A 22315-nucleotide genomic window follows, 5' to 3' on the forward strand; every position below is an offset into this window, starting at 1 on the left:
AGTAGAAAGTACAGGTATTTGTGTTCAACATGTAAGAAGTAGAAAGTACAGGTATTTGGGTTCAACATGTAAGAAGTAGAAAGTACAGGTATTTGTGTTCAACATGTAAGAAGTAGAAAGTACAGGTATTTGTGTTCAACATGTAAGAAGTAGAAAGTACAGGTATTTGGGTTCAACATGTAAGAAGTAGAAAGTACAGGTATTTGGGTTCAACATGTGAGAAGTAGAAAGTACAGGTATTTGTGTTCAACATGTAAGAAGTAGAAAGTACAGGTATTTGGGTTCAACATGTGAGAAGTAGAAAGTACAGGTATTTGGGTTCAACATGTAAGAAGTAGAAAGTACAGGTATTAGTGTTCAACATGTGAGAAGTAGAAAGTACAGGTATTTGGGTTCAACATGTAAGAAGTAGAAAGTACAGGTATTTGGGTTCAACATGTAAGAAGTAGAAAGTACAGGTATTAGTGTTCAACATGTAAGAAGTAGAAAGTACAGGTATTTGGGTTCAACATGTAAGAAGTAGAAAGTACAGGTATTTGGTTCAACATGTAAGAAGTAGAAAGTACAGGTATTTGTGTTCAACATGTGAGAAGTAGAAAGTACAGGTATTAGTGTTCAACATGTAAGAAGTAGAAAGTACAGGTATTAGTGTTCAACATGTAAGAAGTAGTGTTTTCCTGAGTGTTGCGTTTAATAGACTGGATGTCGTAAATAAAGCATTACATTTTAAGTCTTTAGTTAGCACATATCATTAATAATGGCAATGCATATCTCAAAAGAAACTAAAGTGTTTTCCTGAGTGTTTAATAAGCTACTGGATGCCATGTCGTAAATAAAAGCATTTATCTTTCTATCTTTTTGTAATGCATCTGTCTGTCTCTCCTCATGCTGTTGCCCTCAGTAGGACCTGCACGGTTACGGGGTGAAGTCGGATATCTACAGTTTAGGTATCGTTGCTTGTGAGCTGGTGAGCGGCAGGGTGCCTTTCCAGGACATGCCCCCCACCCAGGTAATAAAAACACTTCCAAGAAGAAAGTATCTGTGCATTAGGTACGGACAAATACAGGATTGTAGTGCAGATTGGGATGAAATATGTGAAAGTCAATCGTTTCCCACAATCCCGAGGAATAAAAAATACAAATATGTATATACATATATCAACAGACACATTTGTACAATTGCACACATTAAGACATCAATAAAATCACAACAATCAATTTGCATAAAAGTGTTTCCTTACATTCATGGGTCATTGTATTTACAGTAATTTCTTGGTACAATCTTGCCTATAAAAACGTATTAAGTGTTGATGGAAAGCACTTTGAATATGCTATATAAATAAACGTACCTTACCTTTGATTGTCTGATTGTGCAGATGCTGCTCCAGAAGCTTCGCGGTTCCCACTGTTGTCTTTTAGACGTGGCTCCGTTCCCACTGAGTGAACTGGGGGGTCTGAAAGTGTCTCGATCCGGCGTTGACTCTGGAATCGGGGAAAGTGTCGCGACGGGAAGTATGACCCACAGCGCCACCGCTCCTCCCACCGAACGACCACAGAGCCCCGCACCCAAAAACCACTCGGCCACTTTGCACAATCTGGTTCAGCTTTGTCTTCAGCAGCAGCCGGACCGAAGGTTAGCTAAAGAATCTGTTAAAAAAAATCTATAAGACAACTACAACTCATTCAGAAGTCCTCATCAACTCTCTTAGGACACAAACACATGATATAATATCAAATTTAAGTAATTCAAGTTTAATTAAAGGATTTTTCGCAGATTTTGCAACTCCATTTCCTCAGTAAATAGTCATAAGATGATATGTATAGGTGTTAGAGATTACCTATTGTTTGCTATGAAACATTAGTGTATATTTGTGTATTTATTTATACAAGAAACCACCTTTTTTCACTTCTGTCTCCACTTATAGTGGGTTAAGTACATTCTTAGAATAAGTGAGAAATGGATAGAACTTCTGTTTTCACAGCTATCACACTGGAGAAATTATTTAAATTTATGGCATTAATAATTAATATCTAACCATTATTTTATCGCTTTTATGAATTGTTTTGTTTCTGTTTGTTTTGAATTATTATGTGTTAAATGCCTATGTGAAGCACTTTGAATTGCCTCTTTGTCTTAAAATGTACTATACAAATAAACTAACCTTGAACCTTAAAGGACCAGCTAGCTTTACTTGATGAATGAATCTGATATCATTGCAGATATGACTTTTTTTTCTCTATCTCCCATAGGCCGTCTGCATCTTCACTTTTGACCCACGCCTTCTTCAAACAGGTGACTTTATTAAACATGTCTGCTCCTCTCAGCTGTAAACCCTAAATGCCATTGTTTTGAGCAAATGTGTCTTTTCTTTTCCAGGTGAAGAGGCACACCAGAGAGACTTTCCTGAATCTAATGTATCCAGCAGTGCCCTTTTCCAGTCCTGATGATCCTCCAGTGTCTTGCCCCCCCGCCTCCTCATGCCACCCTCCTTCATCCCCCGAAACTACGGAGGCTGTTTGGGACTTTTCCTAACTCCAAAAAATGATCTGAAAAAAAAATCCTGACTAGAAAAAGCCAAACGAAAGGACAATCAAAGCAAAAGCAACAAGGCCAAATTCTACTGTGCTTTGAATGGGATGGGATGTGGGATGTGTATTATCATCCCTACTCGCTGAGCCTTTTTTTTTTTTAAAGTATATCGTTTTTTAGATACGTTTGTCTGATGCGTATATGGTGACATTACTGTGAAAGTGCTGGATCATCAATGAACTGTCAACATGTCACAGGACAAAACACTAATTTGTTGACTTACAATCACGCACTTCCTCTGAGATTAAAAGGCAACTATGATACTACAGTTATACTAAACAGTATGTTGTTGTTATGGTGTTATATCCTAATAGGTACTTGGAAAATAACCCCTGTAGTGTCTGAGTATCCGAGGTTAGATGCAATATGTATTCAGACTGTGAATAGTGAATACAGAGGTACGTAATGGGACATTTATAACAGCAAGAGAGAAACATCAATCTTACATTTGCATAAAAGTGCTTCCATGGGTACATTTTCAAATATGTAAATATTTTTCTGCTGTACTCTTGAACATATATGCACATTGTTTATTGTATTAACACTCATTTCTTAGTGCAATCTTGCCTATAAAAACGTAGCAATAGAATAGATGTGATGTCTTAATGTAGGGGTTATCCATAGACACTGTAGAGAAGTCTTCCCAGCCCTTATTGTCGGTGATTCACCAGAAGATTATTTTTTAACGTGCTTACTTATCCAACAATGCCTTTCTGTTCTGATAATCTGATCTATTTGTAACTGTGATTGAGTGTACTGTGTATGAGAACTGTGATTTACAGAACTTATCGAACATGGTAGCTGTATGAGCCTTATATATACACGTATAGTTATAAATTATATATAAATATGAATATGCAAACTTTGATTTTCTTGACTTATTTGTTTTCCATTCATACATCCTCTCTTAGGACACAAACGCATGATATAATTAAGCAATAGCTCACGACAGGCCGTGGTATATGCTCATTATATCACAGCTAAGGGGCGTGGTTCGGCCCGACGCGAAAAGTTTGCTTTTCAGCCCAACTGTATACTGTTTATCTCAGACGCGGAGGGATACTGAGTTGTTGTGAAAAGTAACTTACAATTCTACGTATACCACGGCTAAGAACCAATCAGATTGCTTGATTTTACTTGTCCGTTTTATAATATGTTTTAACTGATCTCAACTTAATGATAAAAATAAGAATTGTATTGTAACAGTATTGACAAATTCAAGTAATTCAAGTTGAATTAAATGAATTTCTTGCTGATTTCGCAGCTCTATTTCTTCAGTAAATGGTCATAAAATGATAGAAAAACTGTGATGGAGGTGTTACAGTGTACCTATTGTTTGCTATAAAACATTAGTGTATATTTATGGCATTTATTTACACAATAAAACTCCTCCACTGACACATTAGAGTCAATATAGACAAGTTCTAGTTTTAGTAAAGATGTATTAACACAACTTATCCAGATCACTCTTTCGTACACAGTTTAAAAAATAAGAGTATTTTACAATATCTACTCTCGTGCAGTAGCATTTGTTCCCACGGTTTGATCAGATTTGCTCGTGTCAGTGCAGACATGTGGGGTAGAAGTCGTCTCCTTACCCTGGCAGATTGTGCACCTCCTCCAACGTTTGGAACTTTGTACCAACTCACACAGCAGAAACGCCCCCCAGCCTGCTCACCATGCAGAGCTGGGAAGTAAGTACATTTACAAAAGTACTCTACTAAAGTTCATTTTGAGGTACTTTACTTGATTATTTCCATGTTATGCTCATACTTCATACTTCTACTTTTCTACAGTTCAGAGGTAAATGGTGTACTTTTCCTCCACTACATGTATTTAATACCTTTAGTTACTTCACAGATCTGGATGAATGATGTGAAATCTAATCAAGTGTTAAATCAGACTTTAGTTCCACCTCCTAGAGTAAATCCACAAGCTACCCTGCAGTATACAAAGTCATTCAAACTAGCTGCACCTTTACCAGCTTTGAGAACACTTTCATGATCAATCATTATAAAACATATCATATATATTATTCTGAAATGGACCAATCTGCACAATGACTACTTTTACTGTCGCTACTTTCACTATATTTTGATGATAATACTTTTCTACTTTCACTTGAGGAACATTTTGAATGCAGGACTTTTACTGTAACAGAGTATTCCTACACTCTGGTACTTCTACTTTTACTCAAGTACAAGATCAGAGTACTTCTACTTTTACTCAAGTACAAGATCTGAGTACTTCTACTTTTACTCAAGTACAAGATCTGAGTACTTCTACTTTTACTCAAGTACAAGATCTGAGTACTTCTACTTTTACTCAAGTACAAGATCTGAGTACTTCTACTTTGACTCAAGTACAAGATCTGAGTACTTCTACTTTTACTCAAGTACAAGATCTGAGTACTTCTACTTTTACTCTAGTACAAGATTGATTACTTCTTGTACTCAAGTACAAAATCTGAGTACTTCTACTTTTACTCAAGTACAAGATTGATTACTTCTACTTTTACTCAAGTACAAGATCTCAGTACTTCTACTTTTACTCAAGAACAAGATCTGAGTACTTCTACTTTGACTCAAGTACAAGATCTGAGTACTTCTACTTTTACTCAAGAACAAGATCTAAGTACTTCTCCTTTTACTCAAGTACAAGATCTGAGTACTTCTACTTTTACTCAAGTACAAGGTCTGAGTACTTCTACTTTTACTAAAGTACAATATCTGAGTACTTCTTCTTTTACTCAAGTACAAGGTCTGAGTACTTCTACTTTTAAAGTATCAGCTCAACAACTTGATTGTTTTCTGGTCCAATAGTGGCATCTTGTGGATATTAGAGGACGCTACGAGCATTCAGAGTTAATGTGCAAACAGGATGTGCGGTTGTGCATCAAAAGTGAAAGTAATGCAAACCAGGGAGGATTCAGACATTGAGCACGAGGTTGTACCGTTGGATTCATGAACAACGTCGACATCTTACCTCAGAGAGAAATCCCTGAAGCTCTCTCTGTGCCACACAGGTGAGTGATTCTACAATTTAGGGTACATTCCATGTCCATTGATGTCCATTGATGATAATTATAATTATTCTAACTATTTCTTTCTTCAAAAATATCATATTTTGCCCTATTATGGAAAGCATGTTATAATATCACACAAACATTATGTGCATCCTATGCTTTATTTAGCTTGAAATGTGTCATGATGTTCTTAAATTGTCAGTTTTTGCTATGTCCGTTTTTCAGTTGAGGGTGTCTTGGTTTCAAAATAATGAATAAAAACCATTAAAGTAAATAATAATAATAATAATAATAAAAAAGTATTCATTTATTTCAAAAGTCTAAATAATAAAGAATAATAACATATTTTTAATTGATTTCCTCTTTTAAATAATTTAAATATCTTAATATATGAATGTCCGCAAAAGTTCTGTCAACTATGTTACTAACAGAACTCCACCCTTTAACTCAAACATGGTTTGTCCCAATACCATGTTACCAGCATCACATGATGCCATGTTCCTCTTTGGCAGACATTTTGAACACACTGGGTGATTGTCCTCTAACTTTTTACAATATGTTATGTATAATAGCACATTGTCAATGAGTATATTAATTGACCATCAACAATGTTACGTACATTGTTATGGTTTACAATTGTTTAATGATTTTAATTCAATTATATGTTCAAATGTGATGTTAACCTGTTCAAGAAAATGACATGTGATCATCCAGGCAAGGCCTACCATTGAAATGATGGCTCAAAATAGGGAAATTGTCAACTAGGTTACCTGTCAACTGAGTTACCCAGTACTGTAATAACTATAGTAACCTAGTTGACAATTTGTATGACATTTAGACGTCATTACACATCATTATCAATGGAATTTTGCACTTCTGCCTTGAAATGAACATAGTGCTGATGGTTAATAATGTGTCCAGTCAACTATGTTATTTGCGTCAAATGTTTGACTTTCATTGTCAACTATGTTGCACCTCATTTTTTCAAATTTAAAATATCTAAAATAGTGCTTCTGATATCCTTTATAGTATAATGTATATCTACACAGGTTGGAGTTTTACATAACATCTCTTAAAACTATCAAAATGACCTGTATGGTAGTTTTATAATACAAAATATCCCTAAACTTAATGACAGTGCTGAACATATCACATGAAAAAACAAAACTTTAATACAATTATTTTTTAAACTTTAAAAAATCTTTGGATATATGGTAGAATAGACTCAAGAGCCTTTCAAATTTGATTTTACTTGAAGTGCAGGACTTAATCAAATGATTGTAATGACATCAAGTTTGTCCGTAACATAGTTGACAAACTGAGTAGTGAAAACATCCTTTCCCTTAAATAAAAAAATAAATAAAAATGTTTAAGCTTTGCAAACTAGTGGATATGTTACACTGAGGAATATACTAACTTGAACCACTGATTGTTCTGTTGAGAAAGAACACTTTCTTTGTACTGTTTTGTTGATGTGAAATGCACCCTAAATTATAGAATCAGTCAGGTAAGTTTAATAAAGAAGAACAGGACAAACAGCGTTTTAGCTATCTTTCATATGAACACAGCACACAGGCCTACTCTTGCGTTCCCGATATCATCGCACAAGGAATCATTCATTTAAAGACAAAACCTGTGGATGATCATTATGTTTTCAACTTGTATTACTTTAGTTATTAGCTCTTCACCATGTTTTAAGATTTCAGTGTGTTTTAGTTAACTTATTTCCCAACTATGCTCAAAGTGTATCAGAAACATAGATATTATATATCTCAGGTATCAGAGCAGAGCATTAATCCAGCACCAAACTTGTGAAAATGGCCCATAACGTTTGATTTGTTAAGAGAATGTGATAAATTGACTTTGGTCACGTCCTGTAGGGGTTTAGGTTTTATTTTGAAAGGAACAGCCGGATGTGACAGTACTAACGGAAACATTAACCAAAACGTTAACGGACGGAACTCACAAGCCTCATCCCATGATGTGCAATTCATTTCTTAAGGTTATACTAACAATTTAAGTCATGTTTAATGATCTTGAACGTCACTAAAACATAGCTATTAATAAAGCTATTTCATGAATGGCTAGATCTTGATAAATAACAATTATTTGTATTGTTTTGTGTTAAGATATTCTGGAGTTAAATTATTTAAAATTCACAGTCCTGAATGTGGGTTTGTGGTGAATGTGGGGATCTACAGGACACACATTTTCAGAGTAAAGGCTTTCACATTACTATAATTATATTTGTATTTAAATGTACATTTTACACCAAAACGGAACACAAAAGCAGGACCAACCATCATACATTGAATTCCTTGACTAACAAGAGAAAGATTCATTCATTTAAATAAATATTTAACAACAAATGGGCCGGTTCTAAAGGGTTATTCAGTTAAGCCCGATGAGAGGGGATACAGCTGTGCACATCTCATCATTAACAGACGTCGTTTAAAAGTGACGTTTGAGTGAACGAGGACATCCCAATTAATACCTGAGCACTCCTCTGTCCTCGCGTCTCCTCCTCGTGTCTCTCGCTGGCATCTTACGGAGGCGGAGCTAAGACGCAAGGAAGGGACGCGAGTGAGGGAAAGGAGGAGTCGAGGAGGGGTATTGAGATGAGGCTACAGTGTTAAATTATTCAGTTTAATGGGAGGTTAATGATGTCTTATTGTTTTACCTGCGTTGAAAAAACACCCAAAGAAGATGTACGTCACTCATTTATTTGTAAGTATTTTCAGAATGTTATATTTTTGATGTAATAAGTTAGCTAACTGTGTAGCTGTAGGCAATATAGCATACAGTTAACGGTTCTAATGACGTCACTGATGGATTTACAAACTGCCAAGCTAACAGTTACCTATTTATTTAAAGAGGAAATTATACTACTAATTAACTCATATTTGTAAATGTGTACCTTGTATTTGAGGTTTAAGGGTAATAAACGTTAAAGTAAATATACTAGTTTGTACTTGTAACAGACAGCTAACGGTTTTCCTTAACAGTTAAAACCCTCAGTGCAATTTAGCTTAGAAACATAGCTTTTTCATTAGCAAGCATTTATTTTTTGCAATAATTGTTTCATAATTACACAATGAGGTTTTAACACCAAATAACTAATTACATACATGTACAAATATAAGTATCCTCAAGTATTGTTGTATGAAAACACAAATGCCAGGTAAATATATAGTAGTAATGCCCTCATCGTAATTAAAATCGTGTCTAGTTTCATTAACAGACCCATGTCATAAATAATGTTGTATATTTGCTTATTTACTAAAAACAGCTTTGACCAGGGGCGTCATTTATAAAGCCTTGCGTAGTATTGAAGTGGGAAGGTTGCTTACGTAGGACAAAGCAAATAAATACGCACAGACATTTTCCGATTCATAAAACACTGCTTACCGGTGTAGGACTTGCGTACGGCACATCCTACGCCGGTTTCCCTTTTATAAATCACAATCAACTCGAAATGCGGCGCAGCTTTTGCGGGCTTCACGTAACGCCCATATTTGCCTATAAATAGTCAAAGAAACGCCCATTCATTCATTAATTTTGACTGACTGCATGAAGAAGATCGCAAGGAAATGACGACGGCACAGCTAAAAAGACATCTCACACCGTGTCAGATTTTTGGTTATTTTGGGGGGTCGAGATAAATCATATGTTTGGTGGATGCAGTTTGAACCAGAGTAGCAGCATGGAGGTCGGATCGTCACCAAAATAAATAAATAAGTGGTCCGAAAAAAGTTAATGACAAAAAAAATACAACATAACCTTCCTCAGGCAGTGTGTTTGTCCCGGGGACAGGAGAGACCCCCTTGATGAGAAACTGTAAGAAATGATCGGGGAATCCCTCCGGAGTGGAGTCATGACGACTGGATCTGAATTATGTTTTTTTATTTGGTGGTTTGTGTTCCAGCTGTCGATCTGTGCGCAGCGTCTCCACTGCAGCCTGTGCATCTTTAATCATTTTAAGATTGGCTTTAATCAATGTTTGAAAATGAATTCTTCATATTTGATAAATGAGAGGTAACATTTTATTTATGGTATTATTTCCACATATTTCTCTCCATTCTTCCTTCTGCCAACGGTGCAGTTTCTCGTCTCTCCCGTTGTTGTGCTTAGTGCGTACGCATGGGTTAGAGTGTGCGTAGAGGACCGCACATTTTCCCGTCAAGTTTGTTTTTTATAAATCGCAAACATTGCGTAGAAACTGGCGTACGCCATCTTTTGAGCGTACGCACCGTTTATAAATGAGGACTGTCTTCAGAATCAGAATTCCTTTATTCGTCCCACAGAGGAGAAATGTACCATTGTTACAGCAAAGAGACAAATGGTGCATTTCCACCATGGCGCGGAGCGCGGTTTAAGTGTGCCGTGTCGTGCCGTGCCCGTTTTTGGTTGCGCTTCCACTAGGCCTAGTTACGGACCGGCCCGGCCCGGGGCCACTTTTTCACCTCTTTTCTGGCCCGACAAAATTGTGGTTCTATCGGGGCCAACAAACAGGGCTGAGTCGGGCTGAGTATGCTAAACTAGAGAGAGGATCGCTGGCAAGGGGGCTACAACTACAACAAGATGGACATATTTGACCGTGATTTAATTGTAATACACGTTTCAAAATGATGCCGAAGTAACAACATACTGATACCGGTTAGTAAAAACCATGAATTAATGCTTTGTCAAGTCTGCAGACAGACGGCAGGCGAAAAACCTTTTAAAATGCGTGTTTTCTAGATGGAGATTGGCTAAGCTAACGCAGTATATGCTCCGACCGTCCACACTCACAACAACGGCCTATACAGACATAAATAAAGCAGCGACTGTATTCACCATGACACAGGCAGTCTGTGGTGTGTACTTGTTTAACTTTTGTCGAGTTTCTGAACATATATAAGGAGCTGTGAGCTGTGAGTGCTAACAGCTAACGGCTGTGTTGTTTGTCTGGGGTTCTCATTGAAGATGACGTCACGGCTCCGTCTACACTGCGTTACTATAGTAACTACCCCAGTTCCTAAACTGTAATGGAAGCGCAGCATGAAGTGAGCCGGCCCTGTTAAGGCCCAACACGGCCAAGCAGTACCGAGCGTGGCCGAGGCCGACCGTGTGGTGGAAATGCGCCAAAAGATAGCTTAATATCTCTCAAGAAGCATGCAGAAAAAAATTATATATATTAAAGATATAATACTAGAAATACACAATTTAGAAGATCTACATCCAGCAACAATAACAGTTTAGCGATATAGCAGCCAGGTGAAAGTATAAAAGGTGGTAGTATACATTTTACAGCTATTTACGGGTAAATATATATTGCACATGAGTAGTATTGCACAACAGGAGTTTAATAGTCTTTGTTATATGTGTGTGTGTGGGGTCTACCAGGGGCCGTGGTGGTTGTGCAGCCTGACCGCTGCAGGAAGGAAGGACCTGCGGTGTCTCTTTCTCTCTCTCTCTCTCCCTGTGAGACATCGCGGGACAGCAGCCGGTCGCTGAAGGAGCTGCACGGTGAGGACAGGGTGTCCTGGAGGGGGGGGGCACATTGTCCAGCAGGGAGGACTCCATTCCCCTGTCTCCCACCACCTCCACAGTGTCCAGAGGACTCCCCAGGACAGAGCTTATGGTTTGTTACTGTACATTTATGAATTACATTTTTAGGGTTTTGTTGTTATCTGAAAAACATGCACAAGAGGTAAAAGTACTTTTTAGTCTTTTTCTCAGGCTGCTTTGACTCGATTATATTTTACTGATTCTTTTTTTGTTGTTTTTGTCATCAGGAAAAATCATGTATTAAAGGCTCTCAACATCTGATGAAGTCTTTCATCAGTGTGGACCTTAAGGCCTCAGTGTAAGTGTCTCTGATATACAGCTCACATGTTGTATTGTTGGTGAATGTATGGATGATTTATATGTTCAGAGACTTGTATGTTAGAACATTTCAAGTGTTGACTGGTGGTGAAAAAGCATGTTACTGTTTGACTAGTACTGTTCACACTAGGACAAACAGCTATCCATTTTCTTTGCATTAGCACGTTTACTGACACAATAACAACTTGTTGGCATGAATTCAATGTTTTGTGTGAGCTACTTAATTTTCAACAGAGATGTGATGAAACAGTTGTAACCATTACACATAGAGTTAAGAGAAGGTCAAGACTGTTTAAAGAAGTGAGCCAATGAGAAAAACTGTATCATTGACGCCAGATCCTCCCCCTGCTCTTCTTATCTGCCCTGAATTTATTTGATTCCTTTTAGATCTACAGATTTACGTTATTTTTTGTTCTCTACAGTAGATCATTGAAATTGAAGCAGAAGACACCGAAGTAATGAAACATGGCTTCTTCAACACATTCAGCTGTAGAGTACGTCAGGGGGGCCAGAACCCATCTTGTGAAAAGATTAAAGAATCACTCAGTGATTCTAGAGAACTTGACTTCAGCAAGGAGTGTTACGAGATGAAGAGGTCTGCATAATACAAGCAGAAGGGAATGACTACAATAAAAACAGAAAACTTATAGACTCTGTACCGATAAGGGGGGAGAAAGCCAGCTATATATTTCTCGAAATTATTTACATGATGAGGAAGAGGACCCTGGGGAGGACATCCCTTCTCCCTGAGAAACAGACTGTAGCTTCTGCTGAGAGCGAGACGTTTCGACCTGCACCACTGGATCAGCTGCTTCCCTTTCAAGGAAGACGCACAAATGGGAAAAAACTACCTACAAGGTACGTAATATAGTTATGTAACTAATATAGAAAGTCACGTCTTCATTGCTGATGTTTGATGGGCTGTGTCATCTGGAAATATGCATCCACTATTTAGTATGAGGGTACAGCATGCAATTTACAATATTTATTTACTTACTCACTGTTGTTTTTATTTTAGGTCCAACACCGTGCCACCGTTACCAGGCAAAGTTGAAGTCAAAAGCACAACAAATATCAAAAGAGTTTTGGACAGCAAACAAAGATCTGTTTGAAGAAAACAACAAGCCTGATCTGTCGTACATGCCACTTGTATTGGACACACAAGGAAGGGTTTCTGCCTCTAAAATAAAGAAATTGAAGGGCAAGAAAGGCAAGATGAGCCGTCCTAAAAAACTACAGACCTACATCCCTAAGGACAAAGCAGACATTTCTCCCAGTGTCCTGCTTAAAACAGATAAGAACATACTCTTGGTTGGTAAGTCTGGGATTGGAAAGACAGCACTCGTTCATGAAATGTTAAAACTCTGGACAGAAAAAGATGACAAGGAGCTAAACTACATGTTTTACTTTGACATGAGAAAAATATCCAACATCAAGAGCCTGGAGGACCTTCTCTTCAATGAGTTCAGTGAGCCAGATGAAGGCAAAGACGAGGTCTTACAGGACATAAAGAATAACTCTGACAATGTTACACTAATTTTTGATGGAATCACAGATCTGTCTTCACCAGTAGTGAAGAGACTTGTAAAAAAAGATTTGCTACAATACTCCAAGGTCGTTTTGACTTGCAGACCAGATGACGAAGAAGACCACCTTGAAGAAGACCTTCCTTCTGAGGACTTTCTCAGAGTGGAAGTGAAAGGCTTCAGTGAGCAGACCATAAAAACATTCATATCTGATATGCTACCTGAAGGAGAGGAGAGGGTTTTGAAAAAGGTGGAGTTGTTAACGCTTTGCCATGTACCGATGTATGCACTGATGGTGGCTGCATGCTTTTCATTTGAGGCATCAGAGAACTTTCAAAAGCCTTGCTGTATAACTGATATCTACATCAACATTTTCCGTTTTTGCCTCAAAAGAAACAGCAACACAAAATACATTCATCTAAATGCCTTCATCAAAAGCAAGAGTGAGGAGATACTGTCTTTGGCTGAGGTTGCTTTTCGTGCAACTGAAGGAAAAACTGTGAACCTGACACTACCTCTCTTTGGAGACAGCTGTGTCCTCTCCTTGCTCAAACAACTTGTTATCAAAGTCGACCCTACTGAGAGAATAACCACTTGTGCATTTCTCCATTACACAATGCAGGAGTTTTTTGCAGCACTGTGGCTCTTGAAGAATCCAGATTTAATCAGTAATGTTTTTCAGCAATGCCTCACTGAGGAGAAGAGGCACATGAAACATCTGATCCCTTACATGTGTAGATTGTTGACTGAGAAGAGCCGTAGTTTGATGGAGTGTCTGATTCCTGCTGAGGAGCTCAAGAATACATCAAACTGGTTCTTCAAGAAAGTGATTTCCACATTCCTTCCTAGTCTGTGTGAAAACGATGAGCCTGAGGACAGTGGGCGCATACTGTTCCTATGCCAGTGCTTATATGAGTCCCAGTGTCCTGAAGCATGCATCGACCTTCTGGAAAAACTGGACTATCGTCTTGATCTCAGTAAAGAGAGTCTCGATCCTTACCCCTGCTGTGCTGTGGCCTACGTGATCACTCAGTCCAAGGAGAAGAAAATATGGCTGAACCTTGAGGACGTCACCATATCACAACAAGGAATGAGACCACTATTAGGATGCCTTCAAAATGTCCAATGGTATGGATGAGCAGTTATTAAAGGAGACCTATCATGCAAAATGCACTTTGTGATGTATTTTATACATAAATATGTATCCCCGGTCAAGCTCTCTTTTCCTCCGTACCCAAATCTTTTAAAAAAGATGTAGATTTGCTGCTGCAGGGAGCTTCTGTTCGTGCCTGAGGGGAAACGTTGCCCTTTGTACACGCTCACTTTGTACACACTCACTTTGGACACACTCACTTTGGACACACTCACTACACACTCGCTACACACTCACTTTGGACACACTCACTACACACTCGCTACACACTCACTTTGTACACACTCACTTTGTACACACTCACTTTGTACACAGAAATCTACATCTACAGAAGGTGTACGAGCGGATACAGATTCCATCCGAACTGACGTCAAATCGGCAGCGGACCCACAGAAAGTTGCTATCAGAAACAATGCCTGACGTGTTTTGGACGTCTTTGTTTACATTAGCAAGCGTCGCTAACACTCAGAGCTAACCTGTACTGAAGAGCACATGTGTTTTAAAAAGCAGGAAATAAAAAAAGAACTCACCTTGTGATAAACCTGCAAGAGAAAAAGCATTTGAGCTCCATACTGTTTCAGAAATAATCCTTGATGTGGTTTAAACAGGATGGCGTTTTATCACAGCAGAATTTAACTTTATCTCCGGTAGAACTCTTCTTTTATTTTTTTCAAGCTAAGGACCCAAAATCCGCGTTTCTCTAACAGGGCTTCAAAAGAGGGGTTTGAGCAGTATGAGGCATGGCTACAATGGGTGATCTGTTTGGGATTTTGAAAAATAAACTTCACAGACATGTTTTATATAGGTATGGCCCTACAATATATTTTTCAAATATAGCATGATAGGTCCACTTTAAATTACTGCTAAGGTTAAAACACATCTAATTAGGTAGAATTTAATTGTTCAAAGTTGTAACCTTTAATATATATATACAGAAGTAATGAGGAAACGATAGCTGATAATTCTTCATATTGCAGGTGTGATTCTCTGCCACGGCAGCTGTGGGAGATCTTCCTTCTCAGCGAAGGGGAGATGGACTACATCACCTTACTTGGCCTTGATGGAAATCAGTTGCACCTTCCAGTGGGGGGGGGACAGAAAGCTGTTTGAAAGAGCAGTGACAGTCCTGCAGAAGATAAATAAGAAGGTTAAAATCTGCCTCCACTGGGAAAGGGAGACCCCTGACTGCCACAGTCTGTGTGAGACTCTGCTAGAGGCTTTGCCCTACGTCAGCTCACTCAGGTATGTAGCTTGTGTTTTTATGTATTTATGAACCTTTAGTAAAAGGGGCTGAGCCCCGGCACAATTTAACCCCAGGTAATGTTACACGTGTTTTTTTTGTTGTTGATATTTTTCTTAAGATATTTAAATTGCACTGTCGTATACATTTAATTAATCCATTTGATAATATGTAATCAACTTAGGCACCCCTCCCATAAAAAGAGAAGAAAAAAAATTACAATAAAAATATTCATAGCTCATATTCGAATACCTGAATCATTTTGAATATTCGATGAATCATTCCCATCTCTACTTCATACAGTTTACTTTGGGTGCTTTTATTGAATACAATGATTGAATAATTCTTTCTGCATTGTTTTTGCATTCACAAGTTTGTTCTAAGTGGTGCAATTTGAGAATATCTGTCTCCTCCGATGTTACACTGCAACAGAGTCCAACCATACACAGTACATGTTCACACCTGCAGTACATACGTGTCAGCTGCCCAACTGCTTCACTGTTTGTAAAAGTAAATCTTCATTTCATTAAAAAAAGTAACGTGCTATACCCTGCTTTAGAAACAATACAGTGAATTCCTCTGTCTGTCTGTCTTACTGTCCCGGGATGTGAGGACACAGACAGTGAGGTTGGTTTACTTCATAGAGGAAATGGTGGTCAAACAACATAGGATCTAAGCATTTTAATAGGTTTCATTACAATAAAGATGACGGGCGTTTAACGCAATAGCGCCCCCCCCCACTTTGGGAACCACTGCCTTAAGTTTTTTCCTTGTCTAAGTGTGCATGTTGAAATCTAAATCTCTGTTTTTGGGTGGGAAAGTCTTCATTATATTCTGAATGTGGATCAGCATTAAGGTTAAACTCAGTCTAATCACAGCAGAAATTAGGTCAGATTTAATGTATGTCTTATATTATTCAATGCAGCAATTTAAATGCTGATATTTTGTTCACCCTTTCTTTTGAACACTTATTAGTCAGCATTCTTAAAAACTATAAATAGACAATAAACATAGTTTGAATAAGTAAGTACTGCATCAGTATTTTTTTAGAATCAGGCAGGGCTCTTTGTTTCAGTTGAATCTGAACTTTGATCTCTTATGTTGACATCCAGAATTGTACTCTCTCAGAAATTCTTCAAAAGCTGTGGAGAATTAAATATTGCAATTGCATTTGATATTTAACATTAGCACAGTATTAACAGCTGTAACTTTGTTTTACATTTAAAGTTTATACAGTTCTATAGTACATGCAATGACACATGTGTTTGTTATCATGCAGCTTCAGGATGACCCTCAGAGGTGCAGGATTACAGGACCAGGAGCGATGCTATGAGACACTGAAGAGACAAGAAAAGCAGCTGTTTCTGGATTTATGCCTGAAAGCAGCTACTCACTTTCAAGGAGAAAGTGTTCACAATGAAGTGAACAACCTCATCTCTCTGTTTTCTTTTCACTATGATATGCATAACATCCTTCTGGATTTGTATCAACATGTCAAAACTCAAGAGAGTTCAGCTGTCATTCAAAAACTGAAGCCATTTTTCCAGTCAGTTCCTGCATTTTGGTTCATAAACCTCTCAAAGAGAAAGACCTCCATCTTGCTGGAAGTGCTGAGACTCCAACCAGAGAAGAAACAAGTGGAGCTGAGACGCTGCTCAGATAAAGAGAGTGAAGTGAGGACTTTGCTGCAGTGTTTGCCTTATATCTCACAGCTCAGGTAAATGGTAATCTGCAGATTCAATTTAACTTAATTTAAACCACAGCTGATGGAGAAAAGTTTGTATTTGATAGAAGCCTAACATCACAATCTCTTGATTCCTTGTGTTTTCAGTTTTGTGCCTCAGTCATCAGAACCTTCAGGTGAACTCCAGTTCTTTGGGACTCTGTTCTGTGCAGCAGGGAGAGCGCAGCAGACAGGAGAGAAGACACTGCTGCTGTTGTTATCAGTGTGCACATATCAAACAATAACTTTAACCGACATAGTATCTTATTATTTTAAGAGGAACCCTCAGTGTGATTTCCTGCTGGATCTGTACTCCCACCTGAAGGACTATGAGACTGAAACAGGTCTGAGTGTCCTTCCATCGTTAAAGTCTGTTCTCCAGTCAGCTCCTGCAGTCTGGTTCATAGACCTCTCAGAGAGAAAGACCTCCATCCTGCTGGAAGTGCTGAGACTCCAACCAGAGAAGAAACAAGTGGAGCTGACAGGCTGCTCAGATGAAGAGAGTGAAGTGAGGACTTTGCTGCAGTGTCTGCCTTATATCTCAAAGCTCAGGTCAGTCAGACAGATAATGTACATGTATTAATATTTTGTATATTTATTCAGATTCTGAAATATAAATAAACTGATAATCGACAGTGTTTCAAAAAAGACATTATTGTCATTCGCAAATAAACATGATTTAGATAAAGCTGAATCAAATCAGTATCACTTATCACACTCTTCTTCCTGTTTGGAATAATGAAATAATGTGAATCATAAAAAGAATAATGTTGCTCTGATACAACAAGACAGTCCTGCTAATACCTCCTCATACTGGAGCTATCAGAATAAAGTATATTCAGGATTAACTGGAATAGATTTAGGAGCTGATTGATAGATTCATTATCCGGCCAAAATATTGCTTTCAGCCAATAAATGAAGTGTAACTGAGCAGGATGTTTGAACAATGAGTGGTTAAGACGACTGAATGAGGGGATTTTACCCAAGTGGCTTATTAGCCATTTTCAAAAAAACTCTGTGATCAGGAAGTGAAAAGGTTCTCACTATGAAGAGATGATTATGTAAAATAAGCACTGTTTAATTGTCATGGAGTTTTAAATAATGATAGATGTTAAAATGTGTGATCCAGTATTTACAGCTTTTCAGCCCCCCTTGTTGGTTTAGGAGTGGTTTTCCAGTATAAAATACATTCTTTAATACAGAGCTGAGGAAACACCTTTGAAATCTGAGTATTGGTCCATTAAACATTTTGTTAAGTATCTAATTTCCTAAAGTTCTTCAAAGACTCACTTACAGCCCTGTTAACAGCATGTTTACTTTAATGTTCAATTCATTAATTTTACTAAATGATTCCCATTAACGGTACTTGCAAGCTTTTAGCCAATACACTCCTTATCAGTAAAGCATGGCTCTTTGTGTACTGTTGACATCATCTGATAACAACATGTTCAACCCTTACATCAATACAAATAAATACAAATCCCACATTTTGATCAATAAAGTACATTTTATCTTAATTCTTGTTCTAGTTACTGTCCGTGGATTGGAGTCTCAGGTGGAGTCCAGTTCTTTGGGACTCTGTTCTGTGCAGCAGCAGAGAGAGAGCAGCAGACAGGAGAGAAGACACTGGAGCTGTTATCATCAGTGTGCACACATCCATCATTCCCTCTTCCTGACAAACAGGGTTATGAAGAATATCAGAGTGGTTTCCTGCTGGATCTGTACTCCCACCTGAAGGACTATGAGACTGAATCAGGCCTGAGTGTCCTTCCATCTTTACAGTCTGTTCTCCAGTCAGCTCCTGCAGTCTGGTTCATAGACCTCTCAGAGAGAAAGACCTCCATCCTGCTGGAAGTGCTGAGACTCCAACCAGAGAAGAAACAAGTGGAGCTGACAGGATGCTCAGGTGGAGAGAGTGAAGTGAGGACTTTGCTGCAGTGTCTGCCTTATATCTCACAGCTCAGGTAAATGGTAATCTGCAGATTCAATTTAACATAATTTAAACCACAGCTGATGGAGAAAAGTTTGTCTTTGATAGAAACCTAACATCACAATCTCTTGATTCCTTGTGTTTTCAGTTTTGTGCCTCAGTCATCAGAACCTTCAGGTGAACTCCAGTTCTTTGGGACTCTGTTCTGTGCAGCAGCAGAGAGAGAGCAGCAGACAGGAGAGAAGAAACTGCTGCTGTTGTTATCAGTGTGCACATATCAAACAATAACCTTAACCGACATAGTATCTTATTATTTTAAGAGGAACCCTCAGTGTGATTTCCTGCTGGATCTGGCCTCCCACCTGAAGGACTATGAGACTGAAACAGGCCTGAGTGTCCTTCCATTATTCCAGTCTGTTCTCCAGTCAGCTCCTGAAGTCTGGACCATAAACCTCTCACAGAGAAAGACCTCCATCCTGCTGGAAGTGCTGAGACTCCAACCAGAGAAGAAACAAGTGAAGCTGAGAGGCTGCTCAGATGGAGAGAGTGAAGTGAGGACTTTGCTGCAGTGTCTGCCTGATATCTCAAAGCTCAGGTTGGTGGGACCATTACTGTTTATTTTATGATATTGATTTTTCTATGTGGATTTGTTAAGAAATACAAAAATAAATGACATCTGATTATGGGCAGTGTTTCAGAAAGAGACAATAGTCCTTCACTTCTGAACATGATGTAGATGAATAACATTTCCCAGTTCAGTCATTATTTTAAACCACAGTCTTCTACCAGTTTGAGAATAATGAAATGATGTGAATCCTAATGAGAGAACTTAAGCTCTGAGACAGCAACACCATCATGCTCATGCCTCATTCAGAAATAAAGACACATACAAACATAAATAAACTTGCTGATAAAACTGCTATCAGCGTTTTAACATATCTCTGTTTTAATTTAAATAAAGAGCAATTAAAAGAATAAAGGTACAACAAGTAATACTACATTTAACTACCTCTTTAACGGATACTAGCTTCAACTTTACTGACTCTAATGAAACTTCTAAAGACTGTTAGTGAGCTTTAAATACAGATTTCAGACACATGAACAATCATAACTTCTAGTCATCAGAGACAGAGGAGGTGTTACTAAACTCTGATTCACATGTGTATTATCTCAGGAGCAAAGTGAAGAGTTTCATGATGTGATGTTCTCTTCTACATGATAGGGACTCTAGATGTTGTTGTTCCACTTTTTACATTATTATATTGGGAATATCATTTTACATACAAAACTCATTCACAAAGTCAAATCCCCTCAGGTGAACAGAATCACTGGGAAGCAAATAAGAAGTGATTTGAGGAACAGGATTAGTGTCTGTGTTGTGAGTCAGTAGAAGAGCTAAGTGATGACACATGTTCTGGAAAGGTTCATTTACTGAAAGCTTTACAAAATCCAGATATAATCCTTTTAACGGCAAAGTTACTTCAATATGAGGTTGATGGACTTTACTGTGTTATGCTCACTAGCAGGTATTTGTAGACATTTAGCAGAAACGCTCCCTATCAGAGTCTTTCTCTGCTGTTGATATCATCTGATAACAAACTGTTCAATTCTCGTTCCAGTTCCTCGTTTGGAGACTCAGATGAAGTCCAGTTCTTTGGGATTCTGTTCTGTGCAGCAGCAGAGAGAGAGCAGCAGACAGGAGAGAAGACACTGGAGCTGTTATCATCAGTGTGCACATATCCAACATTCCCTTTTACTGACAAATCTGATCCTGATACTGTAGAAGAATATCAGAGTGATTTCCTGCTGGATCTCGCCTCCCACCTGAAGGACTATGAGACTGAAACAGGTCTGAGTGTCCTTCCATCATTACAGTCTGTTCTCCAGTCAGCTCCTGCAGTTTGGTTCATAGACCTCTCAATGAGAAATACCTCCATCCTGCTGGAAGTGCTGAGACTCCAACCAGAGAAGAAACAAGTGGAGCTGACAGGCGGCTCAGGTGGAGAGAGTGAAGTGAGGACTTTGCTGCAGTGTCTGCCTTATATCTCAAAGCTCAGGTTGGTGGGACCATTACTGTTTATTTTATGATATTGATTTTTCTATGTGGATTTGTTAAGAAATACAAAAATAAATGACATCTGATTATGGGCAGTGTTTCAGAAAGAGACAATAGTCCTTCACTTCTGAACATGATGTAGATGAATAACATTTCCCAGTTCAGTCATTATTTTAAACCACAGTCTTCTACCAGTTTGAGAATAATGAAATGATGTGAATCCTAATGAGAGAACTTAAGCTCTGAGACAGCAACACCATCATGCTCATGCCTCATTCAGAAATAAAGACACATACAAACATAAATAAACTTGCTGATAAAACTGCTATCAGCGTTTTAACATATCTCTGTTTTAATTTAAATAAAGAGCAATTAAAAGAATAAAGGTACAACAAGTAATACTACATTTAACTACCTCTTTAACGGATACTAGCTTCAACTTTACTGACTCTAATGAAACTTCTAAAGACTGTTAGTGAGCTTTAAATACAGATTTCAGACACATGAACAATCATAACTTCTAGTCATCAGAGACAGAGGAGGTGTTACTAAACTCTGATTCACATGTGTATTATCTCAGGAGCAAAGTGAAGAGTTTCATGATGTGATGTTCTCTTCTACATGATAGGGACTCTAGATGTTGTTGTTCCACTTTTTACATTATTATATTGGGAATATCATTTTACATACAAAACTCATTCACAAAGTCAAATCCCCTCAGGTGAACAGAATCACTGGGAAGCAAATAAGAAGTGATTTGAGGAACAGGATTAGTGTCTGTGTTGTGAGTCAGTAGAAGAGCTAAGTGATGACACATGTTCTGGAAAGGTTCATTTACTGAAAGCTTTACAAAATCCAGATATAATCCTTTTAACGGCAAAGTTACTTCAATATGAGGTTGATGGACTTTACTGTGTTATGCTCACTAGCAGGTATTTGTAGACATTTAGCAGAAACGCTCCCTATCAGAGTCTTTCTCTGCTGTTGATATCATCTGATAACAAACTGTTCAATTCTCGTTCCAGTTCCTCGTTTGGAGACTCAGATGAAGTCCAGTTCTTTGGGATTCTGTTCTGTGCAGCAGCAGAGAGAGAGCAGCAGACAGGAGAGAAGACACTGGAGCTGTTATCATCAGTGTGCACATATCCAACATTCCCTTTTACTGACAAATCTGATCCTGATACTGTAGAAGAATATCAGAGTGA

At 38.2% G+C, this 22315-nt stretch overlaps 1 protein-coding gene and 2 long non-coding RNA genes across 24 annotated transcripts in view; 2 read left to right on the plus strand and 1 right to left on the minus strand.

Moving 5' to 3' along the window:
* The window catches only part of LOC117499059, a 27612-nt gene extending 6643 nt beyond the window's left edge, over nt 1–20969 (minus strand). The window contains exons 1-2 of the long non-coding RNA XR_004557653.1: nt 20879–20969; nt 18779–18855 (exon numbers count right to left, since the gene is read on the minus strand). This is a non-coding gene — a long non-coding RNA (uncharacterized LOC117499059). The remainder of the gene's footprint in view (nt 1–18778; nt 18856–20878) is intronic.
* LOC117499055 overlaps nt 1–22315 on the plus strand; it is a 49654-nt gene that overhangs the window by 21555 nt on the left and 5784 nt on the right. For 13 of the 21 annotated variants that reach the window (XM_034151308.1, XM_034151313.1, XM_034151316.1 and 10 more), the window contains 3 exons: nt 17233–17676; nt 18654–19088; nt 19203–19649. The exons of 2 other annotated variants lie outside the window; for them this stretch is intronic. In XM_034151308.1, coding sequence (XP_034007199.1) covers nt 17233–17676; nt 18654–19088; nt 19203–19649 — 1326 coding nt within the window. The remainder of the gene's footprint in view (nt 1–17232; nt 17677–18653; nt 19089–19202; nt 19650–22315) is intronic. 6 more of the 21 variants (XM_034151312.1, XM_034151320.1, XM_034151317.1 and 3 more) reach the window with 6 other exon arrangements.
* On the plus strand, nt 5509–12262 carry LOC117499058. Of its 2 annotated transcripts, none has more exons than XR_004557652.1 (4): nt 5509–5614; nt 11000–11237; nt 11392–11462; nt 11905–12262. It is a non-coding gene; the product is annotated as an uncharacterized LOC117499058 (long non-coding RNA). The 2 variants fall into 2 exon arrangements; XR_004557651.1 differs by having other exon boundaries at nt 11908–12262.

This window comes from Trematomus bernacchii, unplaced genomic scaffold (genome assembly GCF_902827165.1).
Source record: "Trematomus bernacchii unplaced genomic scaffold, fTreBer1.1, whole genome shotgun sequence".
Lineage (NCBI taxonomy): Eukaryota > Metazoa > Chordata > Actinopteri > Perciformes > Nototheniidae > Trematomus > Trematomus bernacchii.